This window comes from Tachyglossus aculeatus, chromosome 22 (assembly GCF_015852505.1).
Source record: "Tachyglossus aculeatus isolate mTacAcu1 chromosome 22, mTacAcu1.pri, whole genome shotgun sequence".
Lineage (NCBI taxonomy): Eukaryota > Metazoa > Chordata > Mammalia > Monotremata > Tachyglossidae > Tachyglossus > Tachyglossus aculeatus.
Window position 1 is genome coordinate 51918215 of NC_052087.1, and position 15169 is coordinate 51933383.

Sequence of the window (15169 nt, forward strand, 5' to 3'; positions counted from 1 at the left end):
ACAGTCTTCATCCCCATTTTACAGGTGAGGTCACTGAGGCACTGGAGAGAAGTGAAGTGACTTGCCCACGGTCAGACAGCGGATAAGCATATAGCTTTAATTCTATTTGTTCTGACGACTTTGACACCTGTCTCCATGTTTGGTTTTGTTCTCTGTCTCCCCCTTCTAGACTGTGAGCCCACTGTTGGGTAGGGACCGTCTCTATATGTTGCCGACTTGGACTTTCCAAGTGCTTAGTACAGTGCTCTGCACACAGTAAGCGCTCAATAAATATGATTGAGTGAATGAATGAATCGGCAGATTCGGGATTAGAACCCACTACCTCTGACTCCCAAGCACATACTCTTTCCACTGAGCCACGCTGCTTCGCAGAGCAGTACAGAGAAGCAGTGTGGCTCAGTGGAAAGAGCCTGGGCTTGGGAATCGGAATCCCGCCTCCGCCACTTATCAGCTGTGTGACCTTGGGCCAGGCACTTCACTTCTCTGGGCCTCAGTTCCCTCATCTGTAAAATGGGGATAATGACGGCATTTTATTAAGCGCTTACTATGAGCAAAGCACTGTTCTAAGCGCTGGGGAGGTTACAAGGTGACCAGGTTGTCCCATGGGGGGCTCACAGTCTTCATCCCCATTTTACAGACGAGGTCACTGAGGCCCAGGGAAGTTAAGTGACTTGCCCTCGGTCACATGGCTGACAGGTGGCGGAGTCGGGATTTGAACCCATGACCTCTGACTCCAAAGCCCGTGCTTTGGGATGAAGACTGTGGGCCCCACGTGGGACAACCTGACCACCTTGCATCCCCCAAGCGCTTAGAATAATAATAATGGTATTTGTTAAGCGCTTCCTATGTGCAAAGCACTCTTCTAAGTGCTGGGGAGGTTACAAGGTGATCAGGTTGTCCCACGGTGGGGGGCTCACAGTTTTAATCCCCATTTTACAGATGAGGGAACTGAGGCCCAGAGAAGTGAAGTGGCTTGCCCGAGGTCATTTTATTTTGTTAATGTTTTGTTTTGTCGTCTGTCTCCCCCCTCTAGACTGTGAGCCCGCTGTTGGGTAGGGCCTGTCTCTATATTTTGCCGACTTGTACTTCCCAAGCACTTAGTCCAGTGCTCTGCACACAGTAAGCGCTCAATAAATACGATTGAATGAATGAATACAGAGCACTGGGCCTGAGCCCACTGTTGGGCAGGGACCGTCTCTACATGTTGCCAACTTGTATTTCCCAAGCGCTTAGTACAGGGCTCTGCACACAGTAAGCGCTCAATAAATACGATTGATTGATTGATTGATAAATGAACGGCCAGATGGGTAATAGGGGCGGCAGACTCACTTTTCTCGCACACGGCCTCGTCTTCCTCGAATTCCAGGCCAAAGTCTCTCAGGTCCTGGGCCAGGCGCTCAGTGGACACCGCCATGGCCCCCCGACCGGACCCCCGGAGGAGGAGGAAGAAAGGAGGAGGAGGAGGAGGAGGACGAGGAGGAGGAGGAGGACGAGGAGGAGGAAAGGAGGAGGACGAGGAGGAGGAAGAAGGAAGGAGGAGGAGGAGGAGGAGGAGGAAAGGAGGAGGACGAGGAGGAGGAAAGGAGGAGGGGAGGAGGAGGAGGAGGAGGAGGAGGAAAGGAGGAGGAGGAGGAAAGGAGGAGGACGAGGACGAGGAGGAGGAAAGGAGGAGGACGAGGAGGAGGAAAGGAGGAGGAAAGGAGGAGACGAGGAGGAGGAAAGGAGGAGGACGAGGAAAGGAGGAGGACGAGGAAAGGAGGAGGACGAGGAAAGGAGGAGGACGAGGAAAGGAGGAGGACGAGGAAAGGAGGAGGACGAGGAGGAGGACGAGGACGAGGAAAGGAGGAGGACGAGGAAAGGAGGAGGACGAGGAGGAGGACGAGGACGAGGAGGAGGACGAGGACGAGGAGGAGGACGAGGACGAGGAGGAGGACGAGGAGGAGGAAAGGAGGAGGACGAGGAGGAGGAAAGGAGGAGACGAGGAGGAGGAAAGGAGGAGACGAGGAGGAGGAAAGGAGGAGGACGAGGAGGAGGAAAGGAGGAGACGAGGAGGAGGAAAGGAGGAGGACGAGGAGGAGGAAAGGAGGAGACGAGGAGGAGGAAAGGAGGAGGACGAGGAGGAGGAAAGGAGGAGGACGAGGAGGAGGAAAGGAGGAGGACGAGGAGGAGGAAAGGAGGAGGAGGAAAGGAGGAGGACGAGGAGGAGGACGAGGAGGACGAGGAGGGAAGGAGGAGGACGAGGAGGAAAGGAGGAGGACGAGGAGGGAAGGAGGAGGACGAGGAGGAAAGGAGGAGGACGAGGAGGAAAGGAGGAGAAAGAGGAAGAGAGGAGGAGAAAGAGGAAGAGAGGAGGAGAAAGAGGAAGAGAGGAGGAGGAGGAAGAAAGGAGGAGGAGGAGGAAGAAAGGAGGAGGAGGAGGAAGAAAGGAGGAGGAGGAAGAAAGGAGGAAAGGAGGAGGAGAGGAGGAGGAGGAGGAGGAAAGGAGGAGGAGGAGGAGGAGGAAGAAAAGAAAGGAGGAGGAAGAGAGGGAGGGAGGGAGGAGGAAAGGAGGAGGAGGAGGAAAGGAGGAGGAGGAGGAGACGACGACGACGACGACGACGACGAGGGCGGGTCCGGGCCCCCTCGGACAAGGCAGGCGGCCTTCGAGCCCTTAGTCGTTGTGGTCCCGGGGAGGCGGAGAGCAGCCCCCTGAGCGGCCCCCGAGCAACGGGGCAGGAAGGCCTCGCTCACGCTCAGGGCAGCGACACGGACACGGACACGGACCCAGCCCCCCTCCCCCCCGCCGCCTCGGGACCGGGGGCGCCTCACCCCCTCACTGACCGAACGAGGACCCTCACCGGCCTAAAAAACCCGCCAAACGCAACGCCGCGCATGCGCGGGGCGGCCCCCCCCACCTCCCGCGCGTGCGTACAACCGTTCGCAGGGCGGGGACCGCTTTCTGCGCCCCGCCCCCTCATTCATTCATTCCTTCAACCGTATTTAGTGAGCGCTTACGGTGCGCAGAGCACTACTAAGCAGGGCGGGGACGGTTTTCTAGGGCGCGCATGCGCCCCTCCTCCTCATTCATTCATTCAATCGTACTTAGTGAGCGCTTACTGTGTGCAGAGCACTGGACTAAGCGCTTGGGAAGTACAAATTGGCAACATCTAGAGACGGTCCTTACTCAACAACGGGCTCACAGTCTAGAAGGGGAAGACAGAGAACAAAACAAAACATATTAACAAAATAAAATAAATAGAATAGTAAATATGTACAATCGTCCCCACCTCCACTCCCGCGCGTGCGCACAAACGTCCGCACAGGGGACGGTTTTCTAGGGCGCGCATGTGCAGTACCCCCCCCCCCCCCCCCCCCCCGTCCGCAGGTCGGGGCCGGTTTTTCTAGGGTGCGCATGCGCGGTGCACAGCCTCCGCCCCCCCCCCCCGGCCTCTCCCGCGCGTGCGCACAAACGTCCGCAGACCGGAGCAGTGCCCCCCCCCGCCCGCGCGTGCGCACAAACGTCCGCAGGTTTGGGCCAGTTTTCTAGGGCGCGCATGCGCGGTGCAACCCCCAGCCTAAGCGCTTGAGAAGTACAATTTGGTAACAAATAGAAACAATCTCTACCCAACAACGGGCTCACAGTCTAGAAAATAATGATGGCATTGGTTAAGCGCTTACTATGTGTCAAGCACTGTTCATTCATTCATTCATTCATTCAATCACTTATTGAGCACTTACTGTGTGCAGAGCACTGTACTAAGCGCTTGGGAAGTGCAAATCAGCAACATATAATAATAATAATAATAATAATAATGGTATTTATCAAGTGCTTACAATGTGCAAAGCACTGTTCTAAGCGCTGGGGGGGATACAAGATAATCAGGTTGTCCCACAGGGGGCTCACAGTCTTAATCCCCATTTTTCAGATGAGGTAACTGAGGCACAGAGAGGTTAAGTGACTTGCCCAAAATCACACAGCTGACAAGTAGCGGAGCAGGGATTTGAACCCCTGACCTCTGACTCCAAAGCCCGTGCTCTTTGCACCGAACCACGCTGCTTCTGGGTTCACAGTCTAGAAGGGGGCAGACAGACAACAAAACAAGTAGATAGGGCATCAATACCATCAAAATAGATAAATAAAATCATAGCTCAATCAATCAATCAATCGTATTTATTGAGCGCTTACTATGTGCAGAGCACTGTACTAAGCGCTTGGGAAGTACAAATTGGCAACACATAGAGACAGTCCCTACCCAACAGTGGGCTCACAGTCTAAAAGGTGTCACAGTCTCATAGCTATATACACATCATTAATAATAATAATGATAATGGCATTTATTAAGTGCTTACTATGTGCAAAGCACTGTTCTAAGCGCTGGGGAGGTTACAAGGTGATCAGGTTGTCCCATGGGGGGCTCACAGTCTTAATCCCCATTTTACAGATGAGGTCACTGAGGCACAGAGAAGTGAAGTGACTTGCCCAAAGTCACACAGCTGACAGTTGGTGGAGCTGGGATTTGAACCCATAACCTCTGACTCCAAAGCCCTGGCTCTTTCCACTGAGCCACGCTGCTTCTCCTAAGCATCATTAATAAAATAGAGAGTAATAAATATGTACAAATATACACAAGTGCTGTATATCCCTACCCAACAACGGGCTCACCATCTAGAAGGGGGGGAGACAGACAACAAAACAAGTAGACAGACGTCAATACCATCAAAATAAATAGAATTATAGCTATATACACATTAATAAAATAGAGTAATAAATATGTACAACAATACACAAGTGCTGTGGGGAGGGGAAGGGGGTAGGGCAGAGGGAGGGTGTGGGGGTGACAGGGAGGGGAGGAGGAGCAGAGGAAAAGTGGGGGCTGTTCAAAGGGCTGGGGGAGATACAAGGTGATCAGGTTGTCCCACGTGGGGTTTACAGTCTTAATCCCCATGTTACAGATGAGGGAACTGAGGCCCAGAGAAGTTAAGTGACTTGCCCAAAGTAGGTGGCAGAGTGGAATTAGAACCCAAGACCTCTGATTCCCAAGCCCGGGGTTTTTCCATTAAGCCCAGCTGCTTCAACTCCACCACTTGTTTGCTGCTTAACCTTAGGGAAGTCACTTCACTTTCGTCCCCTCAGTTCCCTCATAATAATAATTGTGGTGTTTGTTAAGCGCTTATGATGTGCCAGGCACTGTACTAAGCACTAGGGTAGTTACAAACAAATCTTGTTGGATACGGTTCCTGTCCCACGTGGGGCTCACAGTCTCAATCCCCAATTTACAGATGGAGGAACTGAGGCACAGGGAAGTGAAGTGACTTGGCCAAGATCACACAGCGGACAAGTGGCAGAGCCAGGATTAGAACCTACGACCTTTTGACTCCTAGGCTGTGCTCTAGCCACTATGCCTCGCTGCTCTTTTGCAAAATTGGGATTTAATCCCATTTTTTTTTGGTGGGGGGGTTAAAATGGTATTAAGCACTTCCTATGGGCCAGACACTGTACTAAGCATTGGGGTAAATCCATTTATTCATTCATTCAATCATATTTATTGGGGGCTTTCTGTGTGTAGAGCACTGTTATAAGCACTTGGGAGAGTATAATACAACAATAAACAGACATATTCCCTAACCACAAAAGCTAATTAGGTTGGACACAGTCCCTGTCCCACATGAGGACATCCTAGACTGTCAGCCCGTTGTTGGGTAGGGACCGTCTCTATATGTTGCCAAATTGTACTTCCCAAGCGCTTAGTACAGTGCTCTGCACACAGTAATCAATCAATCAATCAATCATATTTATTGAGTGCTTACTGTGTGCAGAGCACTGTACTAAGCGCTTGGGAAGTACAAGTCGGCAACACATAGAGACAGTCCCTACCCAACAGCGGGCTCACAGTCTAGAAGGGGGAGACAGAGAACAAAACCAAACATACTAACAAAATAAAATAAATAGAATAGATATGTACAAGTAAGATAAATAAATAAATAAATAAATAGAGTAATAAATATGTAAGTAAGTAAGTGCTCAATAAATATGAATGAATGAATGAGTGAATGAGACTCACAAACTTAATCCCCATTTTACAGATGAGGTAAATGAGGCCCAGAGAAGTGAAACAGCTCACCCAGGGTCACACAGCAGACAAGTGGGTGACTTTGGACAACTCATTTCGAATGAATGAGGCTCACAAACTTAATCCCCATTTTACAGATGAGGTAAATGAGGCCCAGAGAAGTGAAACAGCTCACCCAGGGTCACACAGCAGACAAGGGGGTGAGTTTGGACAACTCATTTCAAATGAATGAGGCTCACAAACTTAATCCCCATTTTACAGATGAGGTAAATGAGGCCCAGAGAAGTGAAACAACTCACCCAGGGTCACACAGCAGACAAGTGGGTGACTTTCTGGACAACTCATTTCACTTCTCCGTGCCTCAGCTACCTCAGCTGTACAACGGGGATTAAAACTGTGAGCCCAATGTGGTAGAGGGACTGTGTCCAATCTGATTAATTTGTGTCGACTCCAGCACTTAGTGCCTGGCACCTACAAGCACTTCACAAATATCATTAAAAAAAAAAAATAAGGGGAGGTTCCCGGTTCCTGATCAGGTGAGGGGAACAGGACCAGGATCTGAAAGCTTCAGGGCCAGGCGGGATCTGGGCCGAGGTGATTGACGGGGCAAACGACACGCAGCCGACCGTGGCAGCAAATGGTGCCGTGTTTGGGTTGCCGTCACCGCGCGATCCGGATCAGGGTCCGCCCTGGCCTGCCACGAGCCGAACTAGTCTCCAAGCTGGCCCGGGGCGTGTACGGTGACCGGAAACCTGGAAGCCCGAGGTGGCCACTGCGACCTCGAGGTCGGGGAGAGAGGGCCTAGGGGTGCCCTGTGGGGAACCCAGCCCAAATCTAGCCAGGGATAATAATAATAATAATGGCATTTGTTAAGCGCTTACTGTGTGCAAAGCACTGTTCTAAGCACTGGGAGGGAAACAAGGTGATCAGGTTGTCCCACGTGGGGCTCACAGTCTTCATCCCCATTTTACAGATGAGGTCACTGAGGCCCAGAGAATCAATCCATACTTCATGCTGCTGCCCGGATTATCTTTGTCCAGAAACGCTCTGGGCATATTACTCCCCTCCTCAAAAATCTCCAGTGGCTACCAATCAATCTGCGCATCAGGCAGAAACTCCTCACCCTGGGCTTCAAGGCTGTCCATCCCCTCGCCCCCTCCTACCTCACCTCCCTTCTCTCCTTCTCCAGCCCAGCCCGCAACCTCCGCTCCTCCACCGCTAATCTCCTCACCGTACCTCATTCTCGCCTGTCCCGCCATCGACCCCCGGCCCACGTCCTCCCCCGGGCCTGGAATGCCCTCCCTCTGCCCCTCCGCCAAGCTAGCTCTCTTCCTCCCTTCAAGGCCCTGCTGAGAGCTCACCTCCTCCAGGAGGCCTTCCCACACTGAGCCCCTTCCTTCCTCTCCCCCCGTCCCCCTCTCCATCCCCCCATCTTAACTCCTTCCCTTCCCCATAGCACCTGTACATATGTATATATGGTTGTACATATTTATTACTCTATTTATTTATTTATTTTACTTGTACATTTCTATCCTACTTATTTTATTTTGTTGGTATGTTTGGTTCTGTTCTCTGTCTCCCCCTTTTAGACTGTGAGCCCACTGTTGGGTAGGGACTGTCTTTATGTGTTGCCAATTTGTACTTCCCAAGCGCTTAGTACAGTGCTCTGCACATAGTAAGCGCTCAATAAATACGATTGATTGATTGATTGAAGTGACTTGCCCAAAGTCACACAGCTGACAAGTGGCGGAGCCGGGATTAGAACCCATGACCTCTGGCTCCCAAGCCTGTGCCCTTTCCACTGAGCCAGGCTGGTCGGCTCCCTGTGACCACGATCCCATCTCCTCTTCTCTTGCTCCCTTCTGTGTCACCCGGACTTGCTCCCTTTATTCATCCCCCTCCCAGCCCCACAGCACTTATAATGATAATAATGATGGTATTTGTTAAGCGTTTACTATATGCGAAGCACTGCTCTATGCGCTGGGGGGATGCAAGGTGATCAGGTTGTCCCACGTGGGTCTCACAGTCTTAATCCCCATTTTACAGATGAGGTCACTTATTTTATTTTATTTTATTTTGTTAGTATGTTTGGTTTTGTTCTTTGTCTCCCCCTTCTAGACTGTGAGCCTGCTGTTGGGTAGGGACCGTCTCTATATGTTGCCAACTTGGACTTCCCAAGCCCTTAGTACAGTGCTCTGCACACAGTAAGCGCTCAATAAATACGATTTATTTATTTATTTATTTTACTTGTACAGATCTATTTATTTTATTTTGTTAGTATGTTTTGGTTTTGTTGTCTGTCTCCCCCTTCTAGACCATGAGCCCGCTGTCGGGTAGGGACCGTCTCTATATGTTGCCGATTTGCCCTTCCCAAGCGCTTACTACAGTGCTCTGCACACAGTAATCGCTCAATAAATACGATTGATTGATTGAAGTGACTTGCCCCAAGTTACCCAGCTGACAAGTGGCGGAGCAGGGATTAGAACCCATGACCTCTGACTCCCAAGCCTGTGCTCTTTCCACTGAGCAACACTGCTTCTCTGTCCATAGCCCCAGCTGAGAAGCAGCGTGGCTCAGTGTAAAGAGCCCGGACTTTGGAGTCAGAGGTCATGGGTTCGAATCCTGGCTCTGCCACATGTCTGTGTGTGACCTTGGGCAAGTCACTTAACTTCTCTGAGCCTCCGTTATCTCATCTGTAAAATGGGGATTAAGACTGTGAGCCCCCCATGGGACAACCTGATCACTTTATATCCCCCCCGCCCCCGGCGCTTAGAACAGTGCTTTGCACATAGTTAGCACTTAACAAATGCCAACATTATTATTATCCGTAACTTATTTATTTATATCAAGTCACGTCACTTCTCTGTGCCTCAGTTCCCTCATCTGTAAAATGGGGATTAAGATTGTGAGTCCCACGTGGGACAACCTGATCGCCTTGTATCCCCCCAGTGCTTAGAACAGTGCTTTGCACATAGTAAGCGCTTAAAAAACACCATTATTATTATTATTATTATTATATCAGTGTCTGTCCTCCGCTCTAGACTGTAAGTTCATTTTGGGCAGGGACTGTGTCTGTTATATTGTCCTATTGTCCTCTCTCAAATGCTCAGAACTTTGCTTTGCACAGTAAACGCTCAATAAATATGATTGATTGACTGACTGGAACGGCAGGGTTGGGCTTCCCTGAATGGCCTAAGGCAAAGGCTGTCCCTATCCTGGTTAGGCCAAAAATGATAGTAACAATTACACCAATTGTTTAGGGCAATTCATTCATTCAATCCTATTTACCGAGCGCTTACTGTGTGCAGAGCGCTGTACTAAGCGCTTGGGAAGTACAAGTTGGCGACATATAGAGACGGTCCCTACCCAACAACGGGCTCCCGGTCTAGAAGGGGGAGACAGACAACGAAACAGAACATGTGGACAGGTGTCAAGTCGTCGGAATAAATAGAAATAAAGCATCATTAACAAAATAAATTATGGGTGCCAAGCACTAGAGTAAACCCTGGGCTCGATTCAATAAGATCAGATACGGTCCTTGTCCCACACGGGCCTCACAGTTGAAAGTGGGAGGAGATGGGGATTGAACCCCCATTTTACAGATGAGGAAACTGAGGCTCAGAGAAAATGAGTGACGTGCCCCAGGTCGCACAGCAGACAGGTGAAACAGGGAGCTTTGTGTTGAGTGAGCCCCTTCCTCCCAGACTGAGCCCCTTCCTTCCTCTCCCCTTCGTCCCCCTCTCCATCCCCCCCATCTTACCTCCTTCCCTTCCCCACAGCACCTATATATATGTATATATGTTTGTACATATTTATTACTCTATTTATTTATTTGACTTGTACATATCTATTCTATTTATTTTATTTTGTTAGTATGTTTGATTTTGTTCTCTGTCTTCCCCTTTTAGACTGTGAGCCCACTGTTGGGTAGGGACTGTCTCTATATGTTGCCAATTTGTACTTCCCAAGCACTTAGTACAGTGCTCTGCACATAGTAAGCACTCAATAAATACGATTGATGATGATGATGAAGAGCCCGGGCTTGGGAGTCAGAGGACGTGGGTTCTAATCCCGGCTCCGCCACTTGCCTGCTGTGTGACCTTAGGCAAGCCACTTAGTTTCTCTGTGCCTCAGTTACCTCACCTGTAAAATGGGGATTAAGACTGCGAGCCCCACGTGGGACACCTTTTATCTACCCCAGTGCTTAGAACAGTGCTTGGCACATAGTAAGCGCTTAACAAATACCATAAAAACGAAAGTGGTAGAGGCAAGATTAGCACCCAGGGCTCCTGATTCACCATCCTGGGCTCCTTCTGCTAGGCCACGCTGGAAAGATGGGCCAGATCCACTTCAGGCCCTTCCCCACTGGAGGAATTGTTGTCAATACATTATTATTATTGTTCATAATAATAGCAATAATATACATTATTTAGTTATCAATCAATCAATCATATTTATTGAGCGCTTACTGTGTGCAGAGCACTGTACTAAGCGCTTGGGAAGTACAAGTTGGCAACGTATAGAGACAGTCCCTACCCAACAGTGGGCTCACAGTCTAAAAGGGGGAGACAGAGAACAAAACCATAGTAACAAAATAAAATAAATAGAATAGATATCATCATCATCATCATCATCAATCATATTTATTGAGCGCTTACTGTGTGCAGAGCACTGTACTAAGCGCTTGGGAAGTACAAGTTGGCAACGTATAGAGACGGTCCCTACCCAACAGTGGGCTCACAGTCTAAAAGGGGGAGACAGAGAACAAAACCAAACATAGTAACAAAATAAAATAAATAGAATAGATATCATCATCATCATCATCATCAATCGTATTTATTGAGCGCTTACTGTGTGCAGAGCGCTGTACTAAGCGCTTGGGAAGTACAAGTTGGCAACGTATAGAGACAGTCCCTACCCAACAGTGGGCTCACAGTCTAAAACGGGGAGACAGAGAACAAAACCAAACATAGTAACAAAATAAAATAAATAGAATAGATATCATCATCATCATCATCAATCGTATTTATTGAGCGCTTACTGTGTGCAGAGCACTGTACTAAGCGCTTGGGAAGTACAAGTTGGCAACGTATAGAGACAGTCCCTACCCAACAGTGGGCTCACAGTCTAAAAGGGGGAGACAGAGAACAAAACCAAACATAGTAACAAAATAAAATAAATAGAATAGATATCATCATCATCATCATCAATCGTATTTATTGAGCACTTACTGTGTGCAGAGCACTGTACTAAGCGCTTGGGAAGTACAAGTTGGCAACGTATAGAGACAGTCCCTACCCAACAGTGGGCTCACAGTCTAAAACGGGGAGACAGAGAACAAAACCAAACATAGTAACAAAATAAAATAAATAGAATAGATATCATCATCATCATCATCATCAATCATATTTATTGAGCGCTTACTGTGTGCAGAGCACTGTACTAAGCGCCTGGGAAGTCCAAGTTGGCAACATATAGAGACAGTCCCTACCCAACAATGGGCTCACAGTCTAGAAAGGGGAGACAAAGAACAAAACCAAACATACCAACAAAATAAAATAAATAGAATAGATATGTACAAGTAAAATAAATAAATAAATAGAGTAATAAATATGTACAAACATATGTACATATATACAGGTGCTGTGGGGAAGGGAAGGAGGTAAGATGGGGGGGGATAGTTATATTAATGTTTCTCTCCCCCTCTAGATTGTAAATTCATTGTAGGCAGGGAACGTATCTACCAACTCTACTGCAATGTATTCTCCCAAACGCTTAGTACAGTACATCCCTTCTTCAACCCCACAGTACTAATGTCCATATTCTTAATGTCCATATCCTTATTTATGGTAACGTCTGTCTCCCCCTCTAGACTGTAAGCTTCTTGTGGTCAGGCAACGTGCCTACCAACTCTGTTAGATTGTGCTCCCTCAAGCTGTGTGACCCTGAGCAAGTCACTTAACTTCTCTGGGCTTCAGTTACCTCAGCTGTAAAATGGGGATTAAGATTGTGAGACCCATGTGGGCCAGGGACTGTGTCCAACCCGATTTGCTTGTGTCCACCCCTGAACTTACTGCAGTGAGCCCACTGTTGGGTAGGGACTGTCTCTATATGTCGCCAACTTGTACTTCCCAAGCGCTTAGTACAGTGCTCTGCACACAGTCAGCGCTCAATAAATACGATTGATTGATTGATAATAAAACAAAAACCACAGTAAGCGCTCAATAAATACAATTGAATGAGTGAAAAACCACAGTTGTGGTTAGTATAATTTTTTTAAAAATGGTATTTCTCAAGTGCTTACGATGTGCCAGGCACTGTGCTAAACTCTCGGGTAGATCCAAGCTAACCAATCAATCAATCAATCAATCAATCGTATTTATTGAGCGCTTACTGTGTGCAGAGCACTGTACTAATCAATCAATCAATTGTATTTATTCAATCAATCAATTGATCAATCAATCAATCAATCGTATTCCCCCCGGGCCTGGAATGGCCTCCCTCTGCCCATCCGCCAAGCTCGCTCTCTTCCTCCCTTCAAGGCCCTGCTGAGAGCTCACCTCCTCCAGGAGGCCTTCCCACACTGAGCCCCTTCCTTCCTCTCCCCCTCGTCCCCCCCTCCATCCCCCCATCTTACCTCCTTCCCTTCCCCACAGCACCTGTATATATGTATATATGTTTGTACATTATTTTTTACTCTATTTATTTATTTATTTTATTTGTACATATCTATTCTATTTATTTTATTTTGTTAGTATGTTTGGTTTTGTTCTCTGTCTCCCCTTTTTAGACTGTGAGCCCACTGTTGGGTAGGGACTGTCTCTATATGTTGCCAATTTGTACTTCCCAAGCGCTTAGTACAGTGCTCTGCACATAGTAAGCGCTCAATAAATACGATTGATGATGATGATGATGATTTATTGAGCGCTTACTGTGTGCAGAGCACTGGACTAAGCGCCTGGGAAGTACAAGCTGGCAACATATAGTCATATATAAGCATATAATCATGTCCCACATGGGACTCACAGTCCTAATCCCCCTTTTACGGATGTGGTAACTAAGGCCCAGAGAAGTGAAGCAACTGCCCAGGATCACACAGCAAAGTGGTGGAGCAGGTGCGCTGTATGCAGTAAGCGATCAGTAAATTCAATTGATGGCTCCACACGCAGTAAGCGCTCAGAAAATACCACCGACGACGACGATGATGATGGTGATGGAGGAGGAGCCAATGTTCTGGTCCTAGAAACCAGTCAGCCCATATATATATATACAGGTGCTGTGTATACATATATACAGGTGCTGTGGGGAAGGGAAGGAGGTAAGATGGGGGGGGATAGTTATATTAATGTTTCTATAATAATAATAATAATGGCATTTATTAAGCGCTTCCTATGTGCAAAGCACTGTTCTAAGCTCTGGGGAGGTTACAAGGTGATCAGGTTGTCCCACATGGGGCTCACAGTCTCAATCCCCATTTTACAGATGAGGTAACTGAGGCACAGAGAATAATAATAATGGCATTTATGAAGCGCTTCCTATGTGCAAAGCACTGTTCTAAGCGCTGGGGAGGCTACGAGGTGATCAGGTTGTCCCACATGGGGCTCACAGTCTCAATCCCCATTTTCCAGATGAGGGAACCGAGGCCCAGAGAAGTGAAGTGACTTGCCCAAAGTCACACAGCTGGCAATTGGCGGAGCCGGGGATTTGAACCCATGACCTCTGACTCCAAAGCCCGGGCTCTTTCCACCGAGCCATGCTGTTTCTCTCCCCCCTCTAGATTGTCAATTCATTGTAGGCAGGGGACATATCTACCAACTCTACTGCAATGTTTTCTCCCAAACGCTTAGTACAGTACATCGCTCCCTCAACCCCACAGAACCAATGTCCATATTCTTAATGTCCATATCCTTATTTTTGGTAACGTCCGCCTCCCCCTCTAGACTGTAAGCTTCCTGTGGCCACGGTGCCCCAGGCCCACTGAGAGGTGCCCATTCCCCATCTATCCCCAGAGGCAGGCCGGAAAGGGAGCGGGATGGGAGTGGTGCCCCAGGATTTACCCAGCGTTCACGGGCAGAGCCGAGCGCTTCCCTGGGAAGAGTCCAGGGATAAAAGCCAGGCCGTACCGGAAAGCCGCTCCCAGAGTTTTCCCCAGGCCCGAGGATGAATCCTGTCCCGCTGCTCGCCTTCCTGGCATTCTGCTTCCCCCACGGTAAGAGTCCTCGCCCGCCTTGCCCGCCGGGTGAGGAGGAGACGGGGTGGGTGACTTGGATCGACTGGAAGCTCGCTGAGGGCAGGGAGGGCAGGGGAGTCTACCCTGTCTATCTAGAAGCAGCGTGGCGCGGTGGAAAGAGGTGATGGGTTCAAATCCCGGCTCCGCCAATAGTCAGCTGTGTGACTTTGGGCGGCGTGGCTCAGTGGAAAGGGCCCGGGCTTTGGAGTCAGGGGTCATGGGTTTGAATCCCGACTCCACCAATTGTCAGCTGTGTGACTTTGGGCAAGTCACTTCACTTCTCTGGGCCTCAATGACCTCATCTGTAAAATGGGGATTAAGACTGTGAGCCCCACGTGGGACAACCTGATCACCTTGTAGCCTCCCCAGCGCTCAGAACAGTGCTTTGCGCATAGTAAGTGCTTAATAAATGCCATTATTATTATTATTATTCTCTGGGCCTCAGTTCCCTCATCTGGAAAATGGGGATTGTGAGCCTCCTGTGGGACAACCAGGTCACCTTGTAACCTCTCCAGCGCTCAGAACAGTGCTTTGCACATAGTAAGCACTTAATGCCATTATTATTATTATTATTATTCTCTGGGCCTCAGTTCCCTCATCTGGAAAATGGGGATTGTGAGCCTCCTGTGGGACAACCTGGTCACCTCGTAACCTCCCCAGTACTCAGAACAGTGCTTTGCACATAGTAAGCGCTTAATAAATGCCATTATTATTATTATTATTATTATTCTCTGGGCCTCAGTTCCCTCATCTGGAAAATGGGGATTGTGAGCCTCCTGTGGGGCAACCTGGTCACCTTGTAACCTCCCCAGCGCTTAGAACAGTGCTTTGCACATAGTAAGCGCTTAACAAATCCCAACATTATTATTATTCTTCTCTGTGCCTCAGT

The 15169-nt window shown here is 48.8% G+C and overlaps 1 protein-coding gene across 3 annotated transcripts in view; it reads right to left on the reverse strand.

The window, feature by feature from the left end:
• The window catches only part of POLA2 (DNA polymerase alpha 2, accessory subunit), a 64290-nt gene extending 61164 nt beyond the window's left edge, over positions 1–3126 (reverse strand). For 2 of the 3 annotated variants that reach the window (XM_038764394.1, XM_038764390.1), the window contains exon 1: positions 1330–1451. In XM_038764394.1, coding sequence (XP_038620322.1) covers positions 1330–1414 — 85 coding nt within the window. In that variant the 5' untranslated portion in view covers positions 1415–1451. Of the gene's footprint in view, positions 1–1329; positions 1452–3096 lie in introns of those variants that run through there. The other variant, XM_038764392.1, reaches the window with a different exon arrangement.
• Positions 3127–15169: the final 12043 nt, after the last annotated feature.